General features: G+C 34.5%; 1 protein-coding gene across 1 annotated transcript in view; it reads left to right on the plus strand.

Annotated features, from left to right (window-relative positions):
- Positions 1-16,450, plus strand: part of LOC125068301 (protein singed wings 2) — a 30,230-nt gene extending 13,780 nt beyond the window's left edge. The window contains exons 5-9 of the mRNA XM_047677410.1: positions 575-732; positions 8,291-8,464; positions 10,304-10,462; positions 11,452-11,652; positions 15,823-16,450. Coding sequence (XP_047533366.1) covers positions 575-732; positions 8,291-8,464; positions 10,304-10,462; positions 11,452-11,652; positions 15,823-16,008 — 878 coding nt within the window. The 3' untranslated portion in view covers positions 16,009-16,450. The remainder of the gene's footprint in view (positions 1-574; positions 733-8,290; positions 8,465-10,303; positions 10,463-11,451; positions 11,653-15,822) is intronic.
- The last annotated feature ends 340 nt before the right edge of the window (positions 16,451-16,790 follow it).

Below are 16,790 nucleotides of genomic sequence, written 5' to 3' on the forward strand. Positions count from 1 at the left end.
AAGAAAAAGTCGACTAAAGGGGTGATTGCGCGCCCTAGAATTTGAAATACTTATTACCAGACACCGTGCCCACAGAAGAAGTGAAAAGAAGTGTAAAGAAGTATCTAGCATTATTATAGACTCTTCTCCCACATAATCCATATCAATACCCATAACCCCCAATCTCTCAATCAGTTTGAAGTTAAAATTAATGTTTTAACCTATTTGAAAAAAAAAGCCTGTGGTAAAGTATTTAATGTTACAAATCCCTAGACTACAATTCGTCAGTATTCACGAATATCTGATTTCCAGGAAAAAGTACCTATTGTTAATGCATATCAAAGGAGATTTTGGGAATAGTTAATTTTGTATAGCATCCATAAGACGAGGAAAATAGATTTAATGTGAAATTTTATCGTCGGTGAACGTTATTTAGAGATTTGGAAAAAAATGGCCTATTTACGGGGCTATTCACTAAAATTATTATAAAGTATGATCAAAAGATTGTTCTCTATGCTTGATAATTATTGTTATTATATATTAAATTTTCTATATTCATAAAACTTATATACGAAACTTTTATATGTTATTCTAGATAACAAGTGGGACTGCAGCGATGGTGGGCTTGATTGGCTGGCTATGGAGGATAAAAATGGAACAGTTCGGAGAAGATTATTAGATTATTATGAACTGGTGTGTCATCAACAGCTGTACAGAGGGAAACCACTGCACAAAGTAATGGATATTATTCGGGTAAGTTGCAAGCAAAGGTAATTACATAAAAACTGTTACTATATTATAATTTTTTCTGATATATTCAAATTATCAATATATCACGGATACCATAATTTTAGGAATATTACACATGACTTTCTTAGAATGATTATTTACGAGTATGTAATAAAAAGAAGTATGAATTCTAGGAAAGAGCTTGGAATTTTTATTTATGCCGCTTCTGTTACTTAAAATTAGGTAGATAAGAATCTAAATTATTTTAGTCAAACATAGCTTCTAAAATCTTTCCAAGTCAATCTTTATAAAATAAATAATAATAAAATCCCATGTAGTGAATGCTGGAGTCCCCCAGGGGTCTGTGATATCCCCCACGCTCTTTCTTCTGCATATCAATGATATGCTCTCTCTCGGGAGCATACATTGCTATGCAGATGACAGTACAGTGCACGGGGGATACCACGGACGCGCAGCGGCTGGACGGGCGGAAACTGAGGAGAGACGGAGGGATCTTGTTGTTGAACTCGATAGGACGTTAGGACTCATCGCCAAATGGGGCTCTGACAATCTTGTTGAGTTTAACGCCAAGAAAACACAGGTGTGCGCTCTTACAGCGAAAAAGTCACCATTTTCCCCTCCTCCTTCCCTCTGTGGCACTACGCTGGAGATACATAGCAAAGTCGCCATACTGGGAATCGACGTTCGGTGCGACCTCAATCCAAAGGATCACATCGAGGCTGTTATAAAAACAGCCTCACGTAAACTCGGAGTCCTGAACAAGGTGCGGCGTTTTTTCACGCCTGCTCAACTGCTCCTGCTGTATAAAACACAGGTACGGTCCTGCGTTGAATATTGCTCGCACCTCTGGGATGGCTCCGCTAAGTACCTACTGGAGGCCTTGGATTATGCAGCGACGTGCGGTTCGCATTATTGGCGATGTAAAGGTCACCAACACCCTCGAGCCTTTACAATTGCGTCGAGAGATAGCGGCACTCAGCGCTTTCTATCGAATGTGTCACGGCGAGTGCTCAGAGGAACTATACTCCCTTATTCCTGCTTCCCCTTTCCTTCACAAGTCCACGCGTGCTGGTTCTCGATGTCACCGCCTAACTGTGACATCAATTCCATCGCGTACAAAGAAATTTGGCAACTCTTTTCTTTGTCGCACTTCCAAAACATGGAATTCTTTACCAGCGCACGTATTCCCCTCCTCTTATGACCTGGGTTCCTTCAAACGAGGCGTGAAGAGGCATCTTGCGGGCCGGCAAGGCGGGGGCGGCTAGAGCAGATTTCACCTTCCCAACTGCACTAGCCGTCGTCGCGTTTGGACTCTACTCTTTCTAAGTATATAAGTTGATATAAATCCAATTTTCCAATAATTTTTCGGGTCTCCCTTGAAGTTTAATTTACCGAAGATTTTACATGTATCAGATGTAATTGAAAATTGAAGGAACAATTGAACGGCAACGTGATATTTAGAGCATGTAAACGCGAAACGCATATATTTCAATGACGTTAGAAGTGAGAAGACAAGTTAGAAGATTTTTTAAAGTTGCTCTTTTCTTCTCTATGAAAACTCAGGGCTAGGACATCAAGACGACAACAATAATTCTTTATCGCTAAATGGGTATGGATCATCTTAAAGTAGTGCAGGTGTTTCGAAGCCTGGATGAGACAGAGCATCGATCATTTATTATATATTGATACATTGAACACACAACTTGGTATATATTATCTTAGTTCATTGAAAATTACAAATTATTATTTTCTATTAAAATGGGATCTTGCGACAACCTTATTGATAATGGTGGAGTTCGGTCGTTACTCACGGATAGTTATCATTTAAGAAACAAGAACACAAGAAAGGTTGAGGCCGAGCTGTGGGTGAGCTAAAGCGTAAGAGCATATTTCCAGCGAAAAGTATTATAGCTAAGTTTTTATATTTTGTTGATAAGAAAAGTTGCCGTTTGGTTGGTGGAAAGTTTTGAGTCTATGATAACATCAGTCTAATGGTCACGTCTCTAAATTCAAATGTAAAAGATTTTTGACGTGTTATGGAGCGCCTCTCAGAACCTTTGCTACATAACTCTCATTTTGTCTAAACTAAGTATTAACTTAAGATTGACAAGTTTCGTTTCGTTAATGTTTTTGCATTTCTTTAATTTTATTCGTCACGACTCGTCGTGGCCGTCAAATGTAAAGTATTCATCACTAAATGTCTATGGATTATTTTATGACGCATCCATGACTTCATATAATATAATTTAGGGATATAAATATCGCTTTGGTTTACCCAACCGCAGCCGCAGAGTTATCGGGACGCTCTTTCATAAACAAGCGAGTCGTAAAATAAATGTTTATGTGCTAAATTATTCTTGGACCACATCAGTCAAACTTTTATTGCTATGACCACTGACTTATATGTAAACTACTAGACAAGCTCTTCAAAATTAAAATTATATCACACTGACGGAAAAGGAATGAAAGCGTGATGAGAAGTTAGTGATGAATGATTACAGATGTGTCACAATACTTTTTATCTTTTTGTGTTTGTCTAGCTAGTAATTTATAAGAAAATAGAAAAAATGTATTGCCGATACAATCACAATTATTATCATAATATTTACAATAACGCTTCTCTGCCCACGATATTGGATTGTGGCGTCGGGGATTAAAATATAGAGTTTTCTGGAGTTGCTGGGAAACCGTCCATGCGCATTCGTTTAAAAATAAATGATTTTGGAATGAGAGGGATCTAGGGTATAAACATAGAATCACCTATGCCGCACCCTATTAAAATCTCTGATCCCATTACGTTGAGATGTGAATTGGTCACTTTTAATTACCGTTTAGTACCATCCCATAACTTTGATGGGCTAAAATTTCTTAATAGGTTATTGTAGATACGCTGACTTTTAAATTTATCTTATAAGCTAGCATGCCAGGAGCACTCAAAGATTCCAAATACTCAAGTGGATAGATAGTAGAAACATCACGTTCCATCAATATCTTAATCGAGATATACTCTACATTTTGCCCTGGAATATATCGCACAGTTTCAATGTTTATTGCGGAGGCTTGGTCGTTACGTAGGAAAAAATAGCTCATTTGGAAAGCCAGGGGTTTTCATAATATGCTATTTAAGTTACGTCCTCATAAATAAATGATTTTAGGTCTTGCATCAATGAAACTGTCTAAATTCAAAGTTAAATTCAAACTTGACTTTGACTTTGACATTTGAGGTCTTCCATCATTGAGACCAGCACAGTTTTTCACTTAAAACAACTTTTCCTTCTTCCTGTGGATATGTGTCGTTGCAAATATCTAGTAATGTAAAAAGTCTTGTGTATTTTCACTAGCTCTTGTTTGCGTTCGTTAGTCTTTCGCAAAAAAGTGTAAATTTGCCAAATTGCGAACTTCAGCTGTCAGCTTCAACAATCTCCCGATTGATAATATAGGGAAGGGAAGGCTCTAGAAATATTTTTCAGAAAAAATGAATGACCAGGCTAATCATATCAGGTTAATGATAGATGCGTCCAGATTTTTGAGAAAATATATGCAAATATAGTGGTTTTACATTAAAACATGTTGTTATTTTTATAGAAAATATTTTTAATGAAACTTTATATAGTTTGAAAAGTAAGGAAAAAACTGTGTAAACAATCTAGAGTTGAACTTTATGATGATAAATGATGTACTATATAAAACATAATGCCACTGTGTCCTCTGGTGAAAATTGGAGATCGTGTAACCCTATTAAGTCACGACATAAATATAATCCTAAACTAATTAAAATCTTACTCTTAAATAAGCGCAGTCTAACTGAAAATCTCAATAAAGAGATGAGAGATGAGAGAGAGATTTAAACACTTAGTAGATAGCCTAGAATCAATCCTGTACAATGGTTATCGTGTCATATGTTAACAAATATACGAACATAAGAAATCTAGTACAAACTAACAACTTAATGTCAAATGTTAAATTATATTACATTAAGAGCATCTTAACCGATGATTTCGGGTTCAAACCCAGGCAGGCACCACTGAATTTTCATGTGCTTAATTTGTGTTTATAATTCATCTCGTGCTCGGCGGTGAAGGAATACATCGTGAGGAAACCTGCATGTGCATAATTTCAATGAAATTCTGCCCCATGTGTATTCCACCAACCTGCATTGGAGCAGCGTGGTGGAATATGCTCCAAACTTTCTCCTTAACGGAGAGGAGGCTTTTAGCCCAGCAGTGGGAAATTAACAGGCTGCTAATGCTAAAAACTTAATGTCAACTAATATAAAATAAATTAATGTAGTTCTCACATCTCAATAATAAACTTAAGAATTTTTGCAAATCTTTTTATTATAATATAATTATAATTAATTTTAATTTCGAAAATATTCAAGCTGTCACTACTGTCGCTATCGGTCATAAAATAATATTATCCGGAAGGTTTTCCCTATCTTCATCACATCCATCTTCTAATATTTGATCTAAGAAGCTTTTTTGTAATTCAGATGGTAAATCTAATCTCAGATAAAGCAAAAAATGCAGAGGATCTTTTAGGCAAAGCCACATAAAAAGGAGACGGATTCAAAATTGTTGTGTGATCATTATGATCTTCTGATTAAAATATTGAATATAATTTTTAATTTGGGTGTTTATTGCGTTGGTATTTCCGATGATATAGTATCGTCATAAAAGTCACATAAAGATTGTGTCGGTTTATGAAAGCTCAGATGTATACCATAAGGACAGCCATTTGCCAAAATATGGCACGAATTTTCAGTACAACTAGGAGGACCCTATCCTTAGAGTCACCATTGACTTTTCCAGCATGTCCCATACGATCTGATGAACTTTCTAAGTGCCTTTAAATGAGAGAAGGTAATAGCAATTCTTTTTTTGAAAATGGATCATCAATACCACGCTTAACAAGATTAAAAGCAATCCGCTTCAGTAGAGCCTCGACTCCATCAGGAGCTCCTTTACCATGTCCCGCTTCGGTAAAATTTCATTTAATATGTTGTAAATTTGAAAAACCCCAATTTCATACCAAATACATTTTCAAGTTTCTGTTCTAATTTATCGGTCGTTTATTCTTGTGTAGGGTGGTCCTGTGAATAAATTCAGGAGCGGACTCAAATGGTCAAATTCAGCTGCAAAGTCATGTCTTGTCAGAACTTGTTGTGACGTAAAACTAGGTCATCTTATTGGTAACAATCGAATTCGTCATTTCGTCATATCGTTTCATCGAATCGTTTTTTAAATGTAATACCTATCTTCTTTACAAAATATTTTATTCCATCAGCTACACAACTGTTCAATTCACAACCTCTCCTAAGAACATTTTTACTTCTTTCTTATTTTTTTATGGCATGAACTCTAATTTGGCCTTTTTAAAAAATTAACACGTAATGGGCACCATTGTCGTTTTAGCCTGTAAAGGTAATATGCTCTTTAAGTCCATCCGGTAAACTTTTTTAGCGACATGAGTCTTAGATCCTTAAAAACTCTTCACCAGGCCTCATTTTTATTCTCTTTTCTGTATCTCCAAATTACGTTTAGGTTTCTCCAAATTATCTTTCGAGCATGTTAACTGTGCGATTTTTGATACAAATTGTTCATTTTCTGACACGTTTTCAGTGACTGATGAGATGAGATGAAAATGATGATGACAAGTGTTGGACTGTTACAATCCATAAAAGATTTTAACTTATATATATTTTTTCTTTTTTCTATCATAATAGTTTTTGAAACATAAACTCCACTTTTTTCTTTGTATTCTTTGCTGTCGCGGAGTCATTTCATTTATAGGAATCGCTTTTTTTCTTTCTTATTCTCCTTTGGTATTTAGCTTTATTTCTTGCTTTATATTGAGCATGTAGAACGGGATCATTCTTAACTTTTTTGGTAGATTAAATTTTTCAGCCCGTTTTTCCTCACGATTTCAATTTAATAAACAAGGATAAGGAAAAATATGTCAGACAAGGTGAGACTGACTATATATAATGACGTACTAGACCTGCAGTGTGTGATTTGGTGAGAATTTACTGAAAATATGCAAAAAGTTTACGTCTGGTGAAACTACACTTTTTTTGCGAAAGATCCTCGTATATTTATTGTCAAATGCAGAAGGTTGATGTAACATCCGCGTGGAATGCGATTCCGCTTGGTATAATAGGCAGATTGACGAAAGTTACCACAAAAAAGTACTGTGATACCATTTTCCTCGGTGCTTGGCTTGTAATAACGACATTACTTGTAAGCTCATAAGAGCACTGGTAGATTCTCATGGGTAAACACGGACGAATTCAGATTGATTTTACATTTCTTAAAGGTAAAAAATATCTACGAAGCTGTCTATACATATATATATATACTCTATATATATAAGTAGATAATTCGACGATAAGTGTGTTTGTACCCGACATTCTTATTTTTATTCTGTGAGAACATGGTGTTTTCTCTGATTCCTATTTATATCGCTGTAAAACTAGCTTATGCTAAATTCATACACAGTTACACAGTTCAGAACAAAAAATCGAAAAAAGAACTCCATCGTTGGTGCTAACTTTCGGCACTGAAATCAAAACTCTGTACGCTTAGAAGCACAATTTTGAAGTTATAAACATTTAAGATGTCCCTGACAGTATTTCTGTTTATCAATTAAGAGCTCAGCGTTCTGTTTCATATCGTGGTATAAATCATATTTGGCAGTAACGATAACTTTAATTCTAAGGTTTTGTTTATATAAAAGTATTGTTTACGATTTCTGACGAATATAATGGATATGTGGTTTTTTTGACTGACTAGGATAACTGATGCTATGTACGTGGTCACCAATAAATAATGGAATTAAACTCGAATGGAACGTGAACCATGGGTTTGATGTTACGTCCGTTGTGTCTGTAATTACACATGTTTACGTATACTGTAATTCTATTGACTTCGACAATAGTCCAATATTATTTCACACGGTATTAATAATTTATTAATAAAGAAAATGCACTTAGCTGAAAATATTAAGGAGATATATTTTTTTATTAGTTTATAATATATAAAATAGTCTCAGAAGTGTGTTAAAAATGAAATATTAATGGTATAGAAATGGATTCACACTTAAAAAAATTGATAAAGCACCGTCATAGTTTTATCAAAATTGAGTGGTCTAGAATAAGTTACCCAAAAAAAAGGCAAATGGTGATTTTTTCTGTCTGCAAAAGGGTTATGTCACAAAAAGAGGCCGCGTAGCAGAAGTGTGAAGAGAGTGCCTCCTCTGACCCGCTCCATTGAAGATGATCGATGATCGAAGAAGTTCTCTATATCCTGGGAACCCCTCTAGCTTTGATGCCTGCAAAAGTGGTCATGGTGATGGTCTCCGAAGATACGGTATTCCGGTATTTTCAGCGCTGGTCACATAGCCCCTCCAAGTGGGGTAAACGCGTTAATTCGTTTTTCAGCAAGCTTAAAAAAAGGGTTACTTGTGCCATCTGCTTGAAGTTGAAATAAATTGTTCATCTGTTTTAGAAATAAGTATCCACTAATAATGAATTATTTTAAAAGTATAAATATTTATGACCTAGATGGTGCGAGAAACTTGTCCGGAGCCTTGTGCATGCGCAATGACCCACGTGGTATCTGATCGTAAAGGGACAGTGATTCCATTAATCACAGTCGATTGTTCAAAGAGAAACCTAGAGAGCCCTCCAGCGTCTTTACCGCCCAGTACAACAACACTTCGGCTTGAAGGAAATAAGGTAATCAAAATATAACAAAAGCTTTCATTTTGGATTTTTACTAAAGTCGTTAATATTTTGAGCTTTCCTTAGTAACCACGAAGGTACCTATTCAGTAGTTATATTTTCATCAAATAGCAAAACTTTGTGTTGCTGTGTTACGGTTTGTAAAATTGTAAGTGTATTGTAAGTGTAGTGTACACATTACATTTTCGAAAACGTAAGCCGAACCCGGATTAATCCGGTCTGATCTCTGCTGTCTAATAACCGGAATAATCCAGTCTATTTTCTGCTGTTTAATGGCCAGTCAGTTTTCTTTTTAGTACTAATTAATACAAATGAAAAAAAAAGTGAATTGCTGTTAATTATGCTGCTGGGCTACGGACGATTCATATAAATTAACACATGATTAAAATAGTTTGCTACGGCTATAGATAGAAGAATTCAGTTTTCTTAAGGTTAAAAATAAAATTAAGTATATATTATCATCAAGACTGAAAGGTTGATGGATCGAAGACCAAAATATAGTAATTCGATTAAGAGATTCTCAAATGATGTTAATTTATTCCTTCGTGTCTGTTGTTTAATAAATAATAAATAGCGGAAGCAACTTCGTGCTACCAAAATGTCAACAATTGTTTTAAATATGGAACAGCGTTTTTTTTGTATTCTGAAAGGTATATTAATGTATATATTTAGTACCTACTAACACGAATGCTTGCACTGAAGTGCCGCGTCAATGTAATAAATAAGGGTTTTATTTGAGTGCGTGGTCTCATTTGTTCATCACAAACATAATTTCTTCCAATCATGTCACATGGATTCACACATGTAACAAGATCTAATTGCTTCCCCTGCGTAATTGGAGAACTGATATTTGCTTGGTTGAGGAATTTTTCGTACCTATGTTTTCGATTAAAGACATATCAAAGTTGTGAAATTGTAATTGTATTCTGTTGTACGTTTTATTGCAGATACGTTTTTCTATAGTTAAAAAATATATATTATTATAGTAGTATGACTAAATAACTCGGAATTTCATATTTTATAGAGTTTTGTAACAACAGTTTGATAAAGATACGATACTATTACATTAAACCGACTTTAAAAGTTTAATCATATCGTTTTAACCCACCATTTATTCGACTGCCAAACAGTAATACTTTGTGTGCTGTGTTTCGGTTTGAGGGAGTGGCAAGGCAAGGCATTTAATCTCAGATTCCATTGTTGACTTTAGCAGAACTAATTGGTGAAAGATTTTTTTTAAGTAATAATCATTGCAAAAGTAACCCATTTTATCTGATGGTGATGCCAACTAATTCCTCGTTCAAGTCGGTTTTACATAAAGCCAGTTTCATCAAGTCAATTGAGAAAATCTGCAGATTATTTTATTGGTAGTGAAACTTGTTTACTATCTAGTGTTTTTTAGTTGGTAAAATTTAAATAACAAATTTGCTTTGAATCTAAACGCTCATTGGATGGCAACAGCGATGATGCAATAGGCGACCAATGAGGGTTAAGATTAATTCGATAGTTAAGTACACTTTAATTTCCGTTTTAGGAGGTCAACGTATGTATAAATTGTAAAAAGATTTTTATTTTTATTCTGTGTATCTTAGGTGTCTTAGGTGTTCTTAATACATTTTAATGTGTCTTTGTGTGGTGGTTTCCACTTATCATAAGGACCATTTGCTAGTTCCATACCAGTCCTGACATTATATATATGTACATTTGTAACTTTCTGGTAAACAATTCTCAATCTGGTAATCAGGGAAATGAATAAGAGTAGTTATTGTAAGTTATATTGAAAATATGTCCAAACTGAAACAATGTTTTATAATGTCCCCTTGTAATTTTCAGTTAAGCAGTATTCGACAGCTGGTTCAAAATCCTCAGTACCAGAAACTAGTAGACTTATACCTTGACAACAACAGTATTCAAACCGTTAAAGAACTAGAAGGATCTGAGTGGTTTACGACTTTTAGAGTACTAAGTCTTCGGGGAAACATGTTGAAGCAGGTGAATTTTAAATAATACTAAAAGTAAGGAGAACTGGATTTTCTATTATTGTTAATCTTTTAAAATAAACTTCTGTATTCTGTCATTTAGATGATACGTTTCTTTTAAGTGATACAACAACTTAGATCAGATATACACATAACTAATATATTTGAATTGCGAAAATATTGGTTAAGTATTTTTTTATAAGGAATCATAAGGTGTCTAATCGATGGTTAAATTTTAATAAAAATATATTAATATTTAATACAATCTTACAGGCTAAAACAACATGTTCATTTTAATATTACGCAAAGACATTCTTTACCTTAAATCTAAAATAATAAAAATAAAATTGAATTTTTGATTTTAAATGACGACAATTTATTTTTTATTAAAATTTTTGGAACAGTCTCTATAATGGTAAACAAGAATTTTAACTTAATATTGGACCGGGAGATGATGACACAAAATACTAGGTCATTTGTACCAGTATGGCGGTTCTACAGGGGTCTAATTACATGAAGGTAAAATGGAAAATGATGGTCATAGCGGTCGCACCGGCGGCCCAATAGCGTGGGCGTTAATAAAAGTATGGCAAGGTGATTTTCGTGAACTCGACGATGATTAGCTATGCAAAAAATAGCCTAGTACATATGGTTGAATTGTTTTATTTAAATTAATGTATTCGCGTCGGTATGGCGGGCTGTAAGCCACACCCGAGAAGTATGGCATACGCTACCGCCTACTTCTTTTTTTTCAACTATCTGAAAATACAAGTATTTTTGTGGAACAAATCGTTCGACACTCGTTATTTATCCGACGCGTTCGATTAACGCTTACGCGATTGGGCCGCCGTTGCGAGCGCTATGACCATCATTTTCCTTTTTGTCTTTACGTAATTAGACCCCTGAAGAACCGCCATACTGGTACAAAATACCTAGTATTTTGTGTCATCATCTCCCGGTCTGTATACTATTGACTACTATAATTTAATTTATATCTTTCAGATACCAGTGTACGCCTTCGATAAAGCTTTTCAAGGAAACAACAATATAATGCATGTGTTTTTAGGGCAGAATCCGTGGCGATGCGATTGCCACTTTATACCGAGATTTCAAGGGTTGCTCTTGAAGTATAAAAGGGTGATACGGGACTTAACAGATATAAGATGTGCTAAATCAGACGACAAATCTATTTCTTATGTTCAGGTAAGTTGAACATAATTTTTTTTATGGTATTGGTAATTGGACGGACAAATGGAGGCAAACGCGTGAATACCAGTGGTCAGATTTTTAGAGGCAAGTCACCACTGAATATAGTTATTGGTGCGTGCGTAAAGAAATTTTAACCGTTCCTTACTTCGCAAACGCGCCACCAATCGTGGCAACTAATATGTATGTTCTTTGTGCCCGTATTTACAATTTTACACTAGCTTACTCAACCTTCAAACTAGAATGCAAGAGCGAGGCAGTGTAGGAGGTGAGTGGCAGTATAATAAAATGTCTGCTTTGTAGCGAGTACGATCGTGGAATCCTTAATAGAAATAAGTTGCGGGTATATACAAAAGGTTTCGCCGAAAAAACAACTCCTTTCAGAGCCTATCATCTGTTTCAAATAAACAGTTTTTTGTTAGAATTAATCGTTGTTTCAAGCGATTGCATACAAATATGGTATGCGCTTGGAGTGGCTAGCAAGTGGCTAGCGACGTAATGACGTACAGGTGTGTTGCTACAAGTGGGTGGACAAAGCTCAACCATAAAGTTATGTTATTATTACTTATGAATAATTCAAATGGATGAAGAATAATATAAAAAATCAAATAAAGTAGATTTACTTTTATGTAACATGCCTTAGGACTGTGAATAAATTTTGAATATTGTTACTAAAAATAATATCCCTATTTTTATTTTTATGAAAAAATTGGAACGTTTTTTAGATACTTATGTCTTTTTGAATTCATAAATATTAAAATCTCAACGAAAATTTTCAAAGGCAGTTTGGCCTTTGCAATTTATATATATATACCTTTACCGTATATATATACCATTTATTATTACCATTATCGATCCGTTTCGTTTCTGATACTTGTATAAATAGACCGGGTACATTAAATAAATATATACATATTTGACGTTAAAATTAATAGCGGAATTATTTATTCACATTTTTTGCACTTATCCAAGAGTAGAGTACATTGCACTGTTTGGAATTAACCTCTGTGATTATTTTGTGTGGTATTTAAAATCTGTAATTTAAATCCTAATTAATATCATAATATATGTGGAAGTAAGATTGTTTATTTATTTGTCACGCTTTCAAGTGTTAACTACTCAACTGATCATCTTGAAAATTTGTAAACACTTTGTAAGAAGTCCAAAAAACTTAGGGCATAGTACCCTATGCCCTAAAATACACCGTAATAACAAACAACTACTCCTCCACCATAGATTTGAAGATGTCAGCTAATTTGGTTTACGACCATAGTGAAAAAGTTATAGTTAGCTATTAAAATATATCGACAAATTAAGTAACATTGATAATATACACATTGTTTAAACGTCCGTTGAATTTAACTGTGCCCTTTAAAAATCTTAGTGACTGAATGGATACCTTTGTAAACAATCTTTCCGAGTACAACTTCCACGGGAATGTGCTTGACATAAATTTCTTGGAATAGAATTTGATTAGCTTATTGTTTTATTTATTTACTTGACACCTTTGATAACAGTACTTATGCTTACAAAATCGGACGTTGGGTAACAAGAAACAACATTATACGGCATATGGGCCAGACAATAAAGCCCGTGAAGGTCAAGTAATTAGTATCATTATTGTTTTTTGATATGTGGTTTCGGACTTTAAAATAATAACAAATTATAATTTTCAACCCTCTGGAGCGAACGAACGGTTGAGAGGGTGAAAAGCGTTTTTGCTTATAACTTTGTGAAAAAAATTGTTAGATGGTTGAAATTTGGACAGAAGGTGTAGATAATTATAACTTACCTTGTATTAAAATTTCAACTTTTTTTGTTTAGTGCAAAAAAAGTTATTAACAAAAAATAATGTTTGTGTATAGTTTGTAACAACGCATAAACAATAAAAAACAGAAAATATACCTTCAGTCAGCCACTGAAAGAAAGTCACTACTAAAAAGAAGTTTGAATGCAATGAAGCGTCTGTGGTGAAGCTGCTTGAAATTATATAATCCAGAGATCATAAGTTCAACGAACAATAATAGTCTTTTAGATTTCTTATCAACACCTCTAATTTTAATTTCGACGTCATAAAAAAATCACAAAGCCGCGCACTTGCACTCTAAGTGTAGGCACGTGTATGTTCGTTCTAAGACCGAACGGGTTCGTATATTTCCAGTTTATGCAAACTAAGAAAATATAAACCGGTGCTTAGTTAATTGACCTTGTAAGAACAGCCTCAACATATTTTTTCAGAGGACTTAAATTCAGTAATTTGTAAGTGTTACAAATCATCCTGTAAATACCATAAATATTTTAATCCTTAACTTATAGAGAAGGTTAGAATGCGGTTTTAAGTTTACAGATAGCACAATTATAAATCACACACACAATTATAAAGCACCAATAGCAAAATGTCAGATAGCACAATTATAAATTAAGCACCAATAGCAAAATGTTTTAAGGACCGCCTGGCGATATTAATCAAATCAAAATCAAATCAAATATATTTCATTCAAGTAAGCTTTACAATACAGTATTATTGAATCGTCAATATTTTGGAGCTATTGTCGCTCACACACAAGCTTAAAGTTAAATTGGAGGGGTAAAAAGGAAAATAATAATTGCTTTTAAAAAGATAAAAATAACAGTATAAAAAATATGAAGCCTCACTCAAATTATGATCCAATGGAGTTTTTTTTCGAATTCGAGCCGAGATGGCCCAGTGGCTAGAACGCGTGCATCTTAACCGATGATTTCGGGTTCAAACCCAGGCAGGCACCACTGAAATTTCATGTGCTTAATTTGTGTTTATAATTCATCTCGTGCTCGGCGGTGAAGGAAAACATCGTGAGGAAACCTGCATGTGTCTAATTTCAACGAAATTCTGCCACATGTGTATTCCGCCAACCCGCATTGGAGCAGCGTGGTGGAATATGCTCCAAACCTTCTCCTCAAAGGGAGAGGAGGCCTTTATCCCAGCAGTGGGACATTTACGGGCTGCTAATGCTAATGCCAAATGGAGTTTTTCACTGAGTTAGATAATGTATCTGGTATCTTATTTTGAGGGTAGCTACCACCCATTACACTAGATACACATCAGATTGTGTTCCAGTTTGAAGGTTGGGTTATTTAGTGTAACTGTAAGTACAAGGGACGTAATCTTAGCTCCCAAGGTTGGTGGCACGTTGGTGTGATGTAAGGAAAGGTTAATATTTCTAGTGCTGCTAGCCATTGTTTATTGGCAGTAGCGAGAGGTGGCTCATTTGCCCGGCTATCTATTATATATATTTTTTAAATGCTTACACATGTAAGGAAAACAATTGTTTTCAAAAGAACCTTTCAAAGAAATGTTCTGTTGTTGACACTTATTGTCATGACTGATTAGTCATGAAAAATTCATAGGTGCTCTTTGATAAAAATTGTTTGTTAGCAATTTCATTTGATTATTTTAATTTTAGAGGAATGTGGCAGTGTAATGAAACGTCTGCTTTGTAGTGAGTAGGATAGTGGAATATTTTTTAGAATAATGTTTCGAGTACATATAAAAAAGGTTTCGACAAAAAAAATACTCTTTTCAGAGACTATCATCTGTTTCAAATAAATAGTTTTTTGTTAGAACTGATCGTTGTTTCAAGCGATGAGGTAGAGATGTGGTATAATAAATATTGGACAACATCACATACATTACTCTGATCCCAATGTAAGTAGCTAAAGCACTTGTGTTATGGAAATCAGAAGTAACGACGGTACCACAGACACCCAGACCCAAGACAACATAGAAAACTAATGAACTTTTTCTACATCGACTCGGCCGGGAATCGAACCCGGGGCCTCAGAGTGGCGTACCCATGAAAACCGGTGTACACACTACTCGACCACGGAGGTCGTCAAAATGGTGCATAATTCATAGAAAAGATTTCACTGTGTTGAATTAGTACGTATATTCAACATTTACATTACATTAGCGGCCTGTAAATTTCCCACTGCTGGGCTAAGGCCTGGTGTGGCTATCAAGTGGCTAGCGACGTAACGACGTACAGATGTGCTGCTACATAATATATAAACAAAATAACAAAAATTGCACGTTGGACATAATTAGAATTTTAACTTAAATTAGCTTAGAATAGTTATATTGAAGCTGCAACTAACCTAATAGTATTGATATTATTTATTCTCTTACAGATAAGTACAATATCACTAGGCAACGTTTGCAGGAACAATGACATGAAAATGCCGATAAGTACGATTAACATTGTTAATTTGATCCTTTTGGCACTTATAACGTCAGTTATTGGCAAATTCTTATACGATTGGCACCGGTTTAGAACTACAGGGGAATTACCTTGGATATCTGCAGTTATGCCATAATAATAATTTAATATATAAAATAAGTAAAACGATACTGTCATAAAATAAAAAAATGTACAGTTTTCAATAAAGTGTCTGGGACCAATAGAACTCTTCTGTAAAAACACACTCTATACTCATAGTAGAACACGACCGTCAATAATCAGAAAGTAATATGCACGCAAAAATGTGGTGTATGACCGTAAGTCGATATTAAAACGGTTTACTAGTGAGATACGAAGTCACTTTTTACAGAATAGCTCTACTGTAATGATCCCACTAGCTACGACAAATATCCATTTAGCAAGAAGTCTGTGGCTACACAAATCCGTCTTGGTAGGCACCATGCTGTCATCAAATATTCTATCGACAAACAACAATATTGTAAGGCTGAGTGAGCCAGAGTAATTACAGGCACATCTTTGATCATACGGTTACCTACACTGTAAATTTACAAGGAATATGTGTATGTATGAAAGGAATATAAACATATATATATATAAATAGTTGTAAATTTGATAAAGTACAACATCCATCGGAGTCTCCTGTCTCGGTGGGTCGCATTACACTGCTTTTAACAAATTGACTTCGATATTGCAACAAAACAATTTCTTTGTAAAATGAAATATTTTCAGATAGCCTTTTTCAATTGAAGAATATAGAAAGGGGAGTAAACCTTCGATTTATCTACATATTTGATGAGTTTTGATAATAGCTCTGCTTTATGCAATACAATATGGGACTATTACGGTTATAGCATAGCAACTGTTGCTATCAAATATTTGTTGCGTTGGATATTAAAC

The sequence above is a fragment of the Vanessa atalanta genome, chromosome 13 (assembly GCF_905147765.1).
Source record: "Vanessa atalanta chromosome 13, ilVanAtal1.2, whole genome shotgun sequence".
Lineage (NCBI taxonomy): Eukaryota > Metazoa > Arthropoda > Insecta > Lepidoptera > Nymphalidae > Vanessa > Vanessa atalanta.